The following is a 12,478-nucleotide window of genomic DNA, read 5'->3' on the forward strand; positions in this document are numbered from 1 at the left end:
TCCTTCCCCCAGACTCCCCCCGCACCCGAGTCCCTGGCACTGCAGAGCAGAGATCCTGGGGCGGGACTGGGGATGCTGACTTACAGCTGGGCTGCTGGTGCGTTGGAGCCAACCCCGGGGCATTAACCCACCTCAGCCGGGATGGAGGAACAGTCTGGGCAGGGAGTCTTTCCTACTCTCCTTCCATCTATCATTTTCTCTCCCTCTCTGTGTCTCTTTTCCTCTCGATCTCTGTTTCCCTTCTGCTGCCTCTCTGTCTTCCCGCTTTTCTGTCTCTGTCTCTTGTCTATCTTTCTTCTCTCCGTCATTCAAAGACCTGTAGTTTTGGTGTGAGACTCTCAGATTTTTCGGCACTGACTCTCACGCACCCAGGCAGAGGCTTGGGGATGTCAGCCATTCTGTAGCGATGCTGGTGACCTCTCCTAACGCTGTCATTATCACCTGCAGAAGCAATTCATCCCGGTTGAGAAGGTGAGTGTAAAGTCAGTTTGGGGGAGTGTGGCTGTTTGGAGGGACTCATCCCTCCTAGGAATTCTCTAGGCAAGCTGGGTGTCTGCCTTTGGCGTCTCTAAGTCACTGTAATAGGTCTAATGGCAGCTGAAGGGAATCATCAGGGAAATGATTTTCTCCTTCCCTGTTTTTGTGAACCCCCCCAGGAGGGGCACTGGGCGGAGGGCTGCGTGTCTCAGGCAGAGACTTTCCGTGACCATGCATTCAGGCATGTCCTGGTCATTGCCATGCCTCTGACCTTGCTCCTGTCCCCCTCACGCCAGCACACTGGGGCCCCCCCTGCCAGTGCCCAGCAGTGCTGAGCAGGGAGCCCCATGAGCACAGCTGTCCATGCTGAGGTCCAGCTGCTGGGCTGCGGTGTTCAGGCAGGCAGCCCCTGAACCCTCCGGAACCACCGCTGAGGAGGAAAAGATGTCAAGCCAATGATCTTCCCTGTGCTTTTCCCTTGCTCCCTGCAAAAAGTTTCTTCTTCTCACTTTTCTCCCCAGAGAGGCTCCAATGAGCAGATTCTAGCTATCGACTGAGACAGTCCACTGTGAAGTCCTTTGTGCATCTCTGCTTGAAACCCTTGATCGGAGCTATGTCCGTGTAAAAAGCTGGGCTGTCTAGGAACAATCTTTTCTCCTCCAAACAGAAAAGAGCTACAGAGAGCCAGGACCACTCCGCCTTTGCAGGGCTGATTCTTTTTGTGCAAGGAGAAAAGGTGTCTGGCATGATATGCTTTCACCTGAGGAGTCCTTTTGGGAGTGGGATTTCCTTTTCTCCCCTCTCTGAGATATCTGTTTCAGGCCTTAGAGCGGAAGGATCTCTTTCCTTGACATCTCAGCTGGGTGCTAAGGGGATAACTTTGAACACGGGAAACAAGGCTGTCTCAGCTCGAGCAGGAGGACATTCTCTGTTAATGTCACAGTATAAAGACAGTAACTCAGTGGGGCAGCTCATGCCTGTGGTCAAAAGGGGATGCTCCTCAGATGAGTGGTTTTCCCCTCTGGAAAATCCTGTTTCTCACCATGGAGCCAATAAAGGGAATGTCAATGGATGTTCATCCATCAGCTGTGGATGTTGTTTTTCTCAGCTTCAGTAAGGCTTTTGACCCTGCCTCCCGTAGCATGCTCATAGACAACCTGATTAAATGTGGCTAGATAAGTAGACCATGAGGTGGACTGAAAACGGGCTGGACTGCTGGGTTCAGAGGGTTGTGATTAGTGGCACAGAGTCCAGCTGGAGGCCACTCACTAGTGGTGTCCCCCAGGGTCAACACTGGGGCCAATACTGTTTAACGTCTTCATTATTGACTTAGGTGATGAGACCGAGTGTACCCTGAGCAAATTTTCAAACGATACAAACCTGGGAGGAGTGGCTGATACACCAGGTGATTGTGCTGCCATTTAGAGGGACCTTGACAGACTGGAAAAACGGGCAGACAGGGACCTCGTGAAGTTCAATAAATGGAAGTGTGAAGTCCTGCACCTGAGGAGAAATAAATCCATGCACAAGCACACTCTGGGGGCTGACCAGCTGGAGAGCAGCTTTGCAGAGAAGGACCTGGGTGTCCTGGTGGACAAGTTGAACATGAACCAGCCATGCACCCTTGTGGCAAAGGTGGTCAACAGTATCCTGGGCTGCTTTAGGGAGAGCATTGCCAGCAGGTCAGGGGAGGGGATCCTTCCCCTCTGCTCAGCTCTGGTGAGGTCTCATCTGGAGTACTGTGTCCAGTTCTGGCTCCCAGGTACAAGACATGGACTTTCTGGAGCAAGTCCAGCAAAGGGCCACAAAGATGATTGCGGTTACTGGAGTATCTCTAATACGAGGAGAGGCTGGGAGAGCTGGGACTGTTCAGCCTGGTGAAGAGAAGACTTAGGGGGGAGTTTATCAATGTGTATAAATATCTGAAGGGAGGGTGTAAAGAGGACAGGGCCAGATTCTGCTCACTGGTGCCCAATGCCAGGATGAGAGGCAATGGACACGAACAGAAACACAGGAAATTCCATCTGAACATAAGAAAACTTCTTCACTGTGAGGGTGGTTGAACACTGGAACAGGTGGCCTAGAGAAGCGGTGGAATCTCCATCCTTGAAGATACTCAGTACCTGACTGGACATGGTCCTGGGCAACCTGCTGTAGCTGACTGCTTGAGCAGGGGGGTTAGACCAGATGGTCTGCATAGGTCCCTTCCAACCTCAACTATTCTTTAGGGTATTTTTGTTTTGTTTTGTTTTTTGCTGAGTGCAGAATCGCGTGACTATTCTTCTGGCAAAAACTTTCTTCCCATGTTTTAATACAGAAAGAAATATTCTTTTTTTACAGGCCTCCTTCTTGAAAGCAGGAAAAAGAAAGACAGATCTATGATGCTGATGGAGAAATGGGAATGGGACAATGGGACATCACCGATGGAGTTCCTCCTGCTGGGAATGGGGAATATCCCAGCACTCCAGAGACCACTCTTCCTCCTCTCGCTCATGATCTACTTGATGTGTGTGGTTGGGAATATCCTCATCGTTGTGCTGGTGGTTGCAGACCGGCATCTTCATACCCCCATGTACTTCTTCCTGGGCAATCTGTCCTCCTTGGAGACCTGCTACAGCTCCACCATCCTGCCTCGACTGCTGGCCAGCCTCCTGACCGAGAACAAGACCATCTCTGTTCATGGCTGTATTGCTCAGTTCTATTTCTTTGGCGGTTTTGCAGCTGCAGAGTGTTACCTGCTGGCCATGATGTCCTACGATCAGTACTTGGCCATATGCCAGCCCTTGCTCTACGCCAGTCTCATGACCTGGAAGGTCTGTTTCCAGATGGCGGCTGGGTCTTGGCTAATGGGATTCCTTATCCCTACAGCAGTGACTCCTTTCTTGGCCCAGCTGAAGTTTTATGGCCCCGAGGCAATAGACCGCTTCTTCTGTGATCTTACCCCATTGCTGGAGCTTGCCTGCAGTGACACCAGGAAGGTCAGGCTCGTTGCTTTCATATTCGGCTTCTTGGATGTGGTCCTCCCCTTTCTGTTCACGCTGGCCTCCTACATGTGCATCATAGCTGCCATCCTGAGGATCCCATCCAGCGTGGGCAGGCAGAAGGCCTTCTCCACCTGCTCCTCTCACCTCACCGTTGTCACTGTTTTCTATGGCACCCTCATCATTGTCTACATGCTGCCCAGAACCCCCCAGCTAAGGCAGCTCAACAAAGTGTTCTCCTTTTTCTACACTGTCCTCACGCCCTTGGTCAATCCCCTCATCTACAGCCTGCGGAACAGGGAGGTCAGGGAGGCCCTCAGAAAAGCGCTCAGGAAAGCTCTGGCTTTCACCCAGAGCTCATAGCAGTTGTGCACTGTTGTGTAAATAAAGACAATAAAGTAGTGTTGCTACCGGTGGGAAATTTTGCAACCTTGTCATCTTTTTTCTCTAGTGAGGGCAAATTCGTGGCTTAGGGGTCAGGTTCTCCACGGATCTCAACTCCTTTTTCTGTCTGCAGTAGGGGGCCTTGGGAGTCACATCTCGGTTGATGGTGTTTTCCACCAGGGCACATTACTGATTCCTCTTCAGCTTCCTCATGAAGAGCCCCAGGTCCTCTTCTGCAAAGCTGCTCTCTCACCTGTCAGCACCTAGGCCATCTTTTGCATGGGGCTGTTGGGGTTGTTCCAGCCCAGGTGCAGGACTCTGCCCTTTCCTTGACTGAATTTCAGGAGGCTCCTGCCAGCCCAAATCTGCAGTGTGTTTAGGTCCCCTTGAGTAGCAACCCAGCTCTCCAGAGTATCGGGCAGTAGATAACAGAGACCAGAGCTCTGGGGTCATGGGTTCGTGACATTTGAGAGCATCTGCTACATTAAGGTTATCTGAGCATGGATCTTTTCAGGGCAAAAGGGATAATAAGCAAAGAGGGAAGCACTTAACGAAACACACAGTGACACAAACTTGATAGACAAGGGATAACAGAAACAATGGCAAGCTCAAAAGTCTCTGGTCACTCATTGGTGGTCCGTGGAGAAACTAGAGGCACAGCTTTGGAGAGGTCCTCCCTGGACTTTGCAACTGATAAGAAGGGGGAAAGAAGACATGAAGATTTTGGCTATTCAAGGGGCGCTTGTGGGACTATACAAAAGTTTCTAAGGAATGTTTAGGGAAGGGGATCAGAGAGGAGCAAGGATCTAAGACATCTTTTTTTTTGAACTGACTTGCTGAGCACTGTCAGAAAAGGGAGCCAGGCTGATTAACTGGGCTTATTTCAGTGTCTCCCTTGGAAGGAGATGGATCATCCTCCAGACTCTCCCTTTGTCTCTCTGAGTAGGGCAACGTGAGCCTAGACCATGATCTGAGATGTTTGATGTCTGGCTTGATGTAACACTACTTCCACTCTCTGGAAGATCACTATACTGTAATTGCAGCATGCTGGAGAGTATCCAAAACACCCTCCAAATCAATGGATGTATCTAAAGAGTCCCTAGGCATCCTTCAGATGATGTGCAATAAAATCCTCCAGGATGTGTTTAATCTCAGCGTGCAATTGCTGCTTGATATGTTTGTTGCGGTTAAAACTTTGAAATAGTGTTGTTGTCTGGCTGGCTTGCATTTCCGTCACTTTAATTCCTTTCAGATCTTGGATCTTGAATGTGTGACACATCCTTCTGGGGATAACACAGGCCTGGAATGGAAAGGACTTAGTGGGTCATCAAGATAGATGCGCAGATGCTATGGCCCATATCAGGTATGGTCAGCGCAAGGAAATGCACTGTGGGGTTGATGTCCTCAGGACTTGGTCATGGTCAGATGGGATGCGCTTGGCCTGCTCTTTTTCACACATATCCCACACAGCATTTTAATCTGGCCTAAACCCCCACACTTCTGTAAGAAAGACAGATGAAGGATTGGCATTTCTAGGACATAAATCACCCTGTTTTCAGTGAAATAATGGAACAGTTCAGGGGAGAAACATTCATTCAGAACCAGATCCAACATCCATTCAGAAATGGATCCAAGAAGTCCATGTGTGAGACTAGCCCAAATTGGTCAACGGGAGAGCCTCTCAGGATGGCCTTGCAGACTGAGGATGGCAGTTCCTGCCTAGAGGGGAAGGAGGCTTATTATGAGATGCTGGGAAGACCATTTTGGGATTGTGCAAGACTTTCCATGGGATGTTTAGGGAAGGACCAAAGGCGGGAAAAGGGAGGGATGAAGGTGTTTTGAGGGGCTACAAGCATGAGAACACCGAGGGAAAAAGAGGGTGAAAGGAACTGATCACATGGAAACAGACTGCTTTCTGAGATTTTGCACCAGAGAGACCCATTTGTGTGTGTGTTTGTGTGCACGTGAGGCAGCTGGGGAGACAGGAGGATCCAGGGCCCAGCTCCTGGATAGACCAAGCATCTACGACCAGCTACAGGAGAGATCCATACGGTCTACATGTATGTATGGGTATATATTTTCCATTTACCAGCTTTCCTCCTGATCAGCCAGAGATGGGAACAGGCTGAGGCTGCTGGTGCTCTTTGTGCTCTCATGAGTGTTGAGTGTTTCTGTCTTTGCTCTTCTGTGGCCGGCGGTGTATGTCTGTACGTGCGCACTGTGTGCATGTGCACGTGGGTGCCTACTGAGCACAGGGTACTGGGGCAGCCTCACCTCTGCCAGGCTACTGGATCCAGCAACTTCTAGCACCCTGAAACCCTCATCACTCGATTACTGGACCTCTCTTGCAAGACCAAATGTCCACAAATTTCCTAGGCACCCAAAATCGAATAGTATTCGTGTCTTCAAAACTGTCTTCAGGAAGCTTAGGCGGTGGTAACACATTCATCCACGGAGGTTTATGTTTCAGCCTGGGAGTCATTTTACCAATTTTTGGAAAGCTACAACATAAGGGCTGGATGGCACGATTTACATATGGGCATTCAAAGCACTCTGTGGCATCTGAGGCAGCAAGCAGAGCTGGAAGGACCGATAAATGTCACCTTCCGGAGGTACTGCTAGAGGACCGCACAGATTCCCACCTTTAGCACCAAAAATGAAAGCAGGCACTTACCTTTTAGCAAATGAGTCCTGTCTTAAGTGTCTCCATATGTCCATTAGTAAAGAGTTGAGTCAGTTGCCGAGGACACTGCCAGCAGCAATAGACACCCATGAGTGGGCCACTCCATTGAGATCCTGAGAGCAGCAGGGCTTGTGTCATGTCTTGCAGCCCCTGGTTGCTACAGGGGGTCCAGAGGGCACCAGGACTTGTGTGCAGGTAACTAAATCCTGCCAGTAGTGTATGACAGGGCCCTTACCCCACTGCTGCTTCAACCCGACCCCTGAGAGAGGAGCAAGGCCAAAATGGATTTTTCTGCATCCCTCCACCCAGAACAAAGACACTGTGCAACCATGAGACAGAGATGTACTGTCTGAAAATGAAGACACATGAAGGATTCTAGCCCTGTGGCCCTTCTTTCAGGCAGTGTTTTTTAGGCTTGGTGATGATTCTTACTTCTAGTGGGCTCCCTGCATTTTAGCAGATGACTCCAGCAAAATGCAGTAGTTTCTAGAACAGGGAGAAAAATCCCAGAACATCTCGCCTTCCTTTGGCTCTGTTTGCCTATGATGAAAGCACCTGGGTGACATGTGGTTCCTGCCTGTCCTGCATACACATCTGCCTTTGATGTGCCTCTGACGTGCCCCTTCCCAGAGCTGCTCTTGCAGATGGCTTCTTGGACAGAACAAGGCACGTTAAAGGCCTTCTCTGCCTGCTCCTCTACCACAGCATCGTCACTGTTTTCTACAGCACCCTCGTCATTGTCTATATGCCCAGAACCCCATAATTATGCCTTAATGGCCCTGAGCAGCCCCACACCCTGTGTCCATGGGCCCAGGAGCCCCATCTCAGCTCAGCCCTGGGCTTAAGTCCCTCTCTGAGCCATGTTGACCTAGCGCTGCTCTCCAGCACTGCCCCAGTCATGTCTGTGCTTGGCTATGGACCCCGCTGATCTGGACCCAGACTTGCACTGACTTCCTGGCTTGATCTCAGACCTGTCTCATCACTATGGACCTGCCAGATGATCACTGGGCTCTATCTCACCCTGGTTACCATCACTGGATCTGATCCTGACCCTGACCTTTGGATTGATGTCCCGACTTGACCTCACACCTGCCTCATCACCAAAAGTGTGGCTGGAGATCTGGACTCTCAGGTGACCCCCGCTTCAACCCCCGGCTTCCCTGCTAAACTCACTTGGGGACCATGGGATGGGGCCCTGCCTGGTGAGGCACCTGCCCTCCTGACCGTGTTACCATGCTCAGCTCCCACTTCCCTGTCCCTTAGGGAGCAGCTGGCCCTTGCTGTGCTCCCTGGCACAGTACTTGCAGACCTGAAGGAGTAAGTTACTTTTGGTTCTATTTTAAAGAGGCACGAAGGACCTGGAAAGGCATGTGCTGTGTGCCAAATATGCCTCTAGGCATGTGGGATACTGAATTTGTTGAAAGGGAAAAGGGAGAGGAAAATCAGGTCCTAGTACAGAAGGGAAAGCAGAAAACATTGCTACCTTGATCGTTTCTTTTATAAAGACAATGAAATGGTGGTCCTGTCTTTGGGGGCTTGTCGCAGAGGAGTGATGCACTTCACTCGTGAGAGGGAAGCAGCACTATGTTTATTGCGGTAAGATAGCGACTTAACAAAGTTCAATTGTAAATAAGAATGATTTCACGAGGTTCGATTGGCAAGGTTCACTCAGTTATTTACTGCATGAAGGATGCACGCGCAACGGAGACCCTCCCATTGAGTCACGAGGTTCAGAAAGGACCCCCTTGCTTTCTAAACTCCTCCTGAGTGGAGCCTAGGTGTGGCTGGATCCAATCCTAGTCCCAGACTTGGTAAACGGTTTATGTCTAAAGAATGTGTGCAAAGGAGATCGACCTGTTGAGTCCCAAGGCTCAGACTGGACCCTCTTGCTTTCCAGACTCGCCCTCGGATGAGCCTGGGTACAGCTGGATCCTCATAGACAAGCTCAGGAAATGTGGGTTAGATGAGTGGACAGTGAGGTGGATTGAGAACTGGCTGAATGGCAGAGCTCCGAGGGTTGAGAGCAGCAGCGCAGAGTCTAGTTGGAGGCCTGGAGCTAGCGGTGTCCCCAAGGGGTCAGTACTGGGTCCAGTCTTGTTCAACTTCTTCATCAATGACCTGCATGAAGGCACAGAGTGCACCCTCAGCAAGTTGGCTGATGATACAAACCTGGGAGGAGTGGCGGATACATGAGAGGGCTGTGCTGCCATTCAGAGAGACCTGGACAGGCTGGAGAGGTGGGCGGAGAGGAACCTCATGAAGTTCAACAAAGGGAAGTGCAGGGTCCTGCACCTTGAGAGGAATAACCCCATGCAGCAGTGCAGGTTGGGTGTTGACCTGCTGGAAAGCAGCTCTGCGGAGAAGGACCTGGGAGTGCTGGTGGACACCAAGTTAAGCATGAGGCAGCAATGTGCCCTTGTGGCCAAGAAGGCCAATGGTATCCTGAGGTGCATGAGGAAGAGTGTTGCCAGCAGGTCGAGGGAGGGGATCCTCCCCCTCTCCTCAGCCCTGGTGAGGTCACATCTGCAGTACTGTGTCCAATTCTGGGCTCCCCAGTACAAGAGGGATGTGGCACTACTGGAGCAAGTCCAGTGGAGGGCTCCTAAGATGATGAGGGGACTGGAGCATCTCTCTTATGAGGAAAGACTGAGAGAGCTGGGCCTGTTTAGCCTGGAGAAGAGAAGGCTGAGAGGAGATCTTATCAGTGTATGCAAATATCTGAAGGGAGGGTGTCAAGAGGATGGAGCCAGACTCTTTTCAGTGGTTCCCAGAGACAGGACGTGAGGCGATGGGCACAAACTGAAACACAGACACTTCCATCTTAACATGAGGAAAAACTTTTTCACTGTGAGGGTGACAGAGCACTGGAACAGGTTGCCCAGAGAGGCTGTGGAGTCTCCTTCTCTGGAGATATTCAAAACTCACCTGGATGTGATCCTGTGCAACGTGCTCTAGGTGACGCTGCTTGAGCAGGGCGGTTGGACTAAATGATCTCCTGAGGTCCCTTCCAACCTCAACCATTCTGTGATTCTGTGATTCAAATCTCCATGAACAACACTACCCATTCACCACTACCCTCTGAGACCCATCATCCAACCAGTTCTTTGGCCATTTGGTTGTCTCACCTTTCAGACCATAAAGGCCTAGTTTGTGTGCAAGTATACTGCAGGAGAAAGTGTCAAAAGCCTTCCAAAAGTTGAGGTGACTGACATTCAGTGTTCTCTGTTTGTCCACAAATACAGTTCTTTTAACACAGAAAGCCATCACGTGGGTGAGGCATGATTTCCCCTCGGTAAATCTATGCTGACTGTTCCCACACAGCTCATTCTCCTTCAGTGACCCAGAAATGTGATCTGAATGGGCTTGCTCCATGACACTCTCCTCATCAAAGGAGGTTGTCCTGTGGCCTTTTTGGAAGAGGGATGTAACATTTGCCCTTCTCCAGGCATTGGGGCTTCCCTGAGTCTCCACAGCTGTCAAAGATGCCAGAGAGTGGCCTTGCTAGATAGCAACCAGCTCTCTCAGCATCCTCAGCTGCAGCCCATCCAATCCCATAGAGTTACAAATAATTCTTGACTCAAGCCTCAGGCACCGCTGGTTGTTTTTCTCCTCAGGCGTCCTGACTGTAGGTGCAGTGGCCTGGGAGACCTTGTTGGTGGGGGCTGAAGGCAAGGGATTGAGTTCCCCAGACCTATCTACCTCTGTTGTTACCAGATTCCCTGGCCCAGTCAGCCATGGGCCCACATCTTCCTTGTTTATGCTTTTCCTGTTACTGAAGCAACAGCAGATCATCTCTGTGCCCTAGAAATCCTTGCAAGCATCAGTCCTAAAGAAGCTTTGGCTTTCCTAACTGCTTCCCTGCTTCACTGGACAACATTTTTGAATTCCTCCTTTGCAGCCTCTCCCTGCTTTCTGTTCCCGTGTGCTGCCTTTTTGTACTGTTGTTCAGTTGCGAGTTGCCTGTTCAGCCACCCTGTCTCCTGAGACGTCCACTTGTTCTCCTGGGTATCAGTATGGGCCATTCTTGAGCTTGGAGGATGCTGTCCTTAAAGACCTGCCAACTGTCTTGAGCTCCTCTGCCCTTCAGAGCTGCCTGCCATGGGATTCCCTCTACCAGGGGGCCCAAGTCTGCCTCTCTGATGTCCAGAGTCTGGACTCTGCTCCTCTTCCTCCTCTTCCTCCTCACACCCCTCAGGATCTGGAACTCTACCATCTCATGGCCACTGCAGGCAAGGCTGACCCTGATTACCACAGCCCTCATGAGTTCTTCCTTGTTGGCAGGTTCCAGGACCAGGAAAGTGTCACCCTTGTTGACCTAGCAGGCTTAGCGGTGCTAAGAAGTTGTCCTCCACACCCTCCAGAATCCTCCTGGACTCTTTGCAGCCTGCTGCATTGCCCTCCCACGGAATGTCAGGGAGATTAAAGTCCCCCCATAAGAACTGGGGTCTCTGATCCACAGAGTTCCTCAGGCTGCTTAAAGCTTTTGCAGTTCTGCAACAGCTTGTGCATCTCCATTTCCTCTTCCTTGTGGCCCAGGCTTTGGGCTTTTGTGTATATTTGGGCTGCAGACCCTCAGCTGTGGCACCAAGGCTGAGTGCAGCCTTGTCACGGTGAAACCTGTTCCCAAGAGCCAAGGACACTGTGTTTACAAAGGCCTAAGTTCAGAGCAGAGACCTGCTGGTGTAGACAGCAAATGCAGTGATGATGTGAGGTGCCCACTGAGAGAGCAAACCCTGCAGTATACAAGGCCTGAGAGAAACAGAGCTGGGCCATGCAGCCGTGGCAGGAGAGGTGCTTGGCTCCTGAGCTGACTCTGCAGCACCTTGGGGCCTGTGACGGAGGTGACCAGATCTCCAGGAAAGACAAGGTGCCACTGAGAAAGTCCCTGGGCCTGAACAGCCTGCAATCCGGGCACACTGTGGCTGCATCATTAACACAGTCCCTGTTCATATCATTGGGGTGAGAAAAGGTTTAGGGAGAGGAGAGCTCGCAGGGTTTGAGAATGGAGGCATATGTGTGGAGACCCTGGTGTGATGTGCCTTCCATCTTTGCAGCATGCTCGGATGCAGACGGGATGGAGTTTGTCTAAAGGCAGTGGTGGGAATCCGTTGTTTGGGAACAGGCAGGAAATGTGAGATGCCCTGGGGTGTTTGCCCAGCAACCACTCCAAAAGGGCATGCTTTTCCTGTAGGTCCTGTGCTGTACCTGCTAGCAAAATGGTGCTTGTGCTGGACACCCCATGCATCTGACATGGCCCTGCCAGCCTGTTGTCATGGCCTTAAATCAAGTGTGTGCACTGAATTACATGAGCTGTTTGCAATGTCAGGATCTGCATATGTCTCGGCTTCTTAATGAGCGGAGCTCTTGCAGTAGTCGGCAGCTAGTGTCATTTCAGATGGCCAAGGAGATTCTCCAGCTGGCCCTCAGCTAATGCTCTGGAAGGTTATGGGTCTCCTAATTGTTACATGAGAGCAAGGAGAAACTGGTCCATGTCTTGGACCACCTCTGGCCCTTCAAATGCCCAAAGGGGTGTGTGCGTGTACAGCTGACTCCCTCCCTCCATCTCCATTGATTACAGTGGGAGCTTAAAGAAGGAGCTGCCACGCAGACAGGCATTTTGTGCACGCTAAAACTTGGGCAAGGGGAATCCCACCTCCTGTGAGTTTGTGGAGAGCACGGGAGGGAAGTGCATCCCACTCCATCCCAGGGGCTTCTCAATGGCCATTAGACGTGTTGATTAATTCCTCTCAATCAGTCTCTGAAGCACGAGCAAATGAACACCCTTCTTGTCCCTGTGCTCTTAGGAGATGGGAGCAGGGCTTTCTAGAGTGGGATGTTTCCACCCCTCTTAGATAGCCATGCTCTGATGAGAGCAACTGCAATGCTAGACTCAGTCTCTGCACTGCTAGAGAGGGACCATTGGTGATTATTTTAATCTACTTCAGTGGATAAT

General features: G+C 50.9%; 1 protein-coding gene across 1 annotated transcript; it reads left to right on the forward strand.

Annotated features, from left to right (window-relative positions):
* Positions 1-2,858: 2,858 nt before the first annotated feature.
* On the forward strand, positions 2,859-3,821 carry LOC136994117 (olfactory receptor 5AP2-like). The gene has a single exon (XM_067310368.1). It carries the CDS (start codon positions 2,859-2,861, stop codon positions 3,819-3,821), a length of 963 nt encoding a protein of 320 aa, XP_067166469.1.
* The last annotated feature ends 8,657 nt before the right edge of the window (positions 3,822-12,478 follow it).

This window comes from Apteryx mantelli, chromosome 24 (assembly GCF_036417845.1).
Source record: "Apteryx mantelli isolate bAptMan1 chromosome 24, bAptMan1.hap1, whole genome shotgun sequence".
Lineage (NCBI taxonomy): Eukaryota > Metazoa > Chordata > Aves > Apterygiformes > Apterygidae > Apteryx > Apteryx mantelli.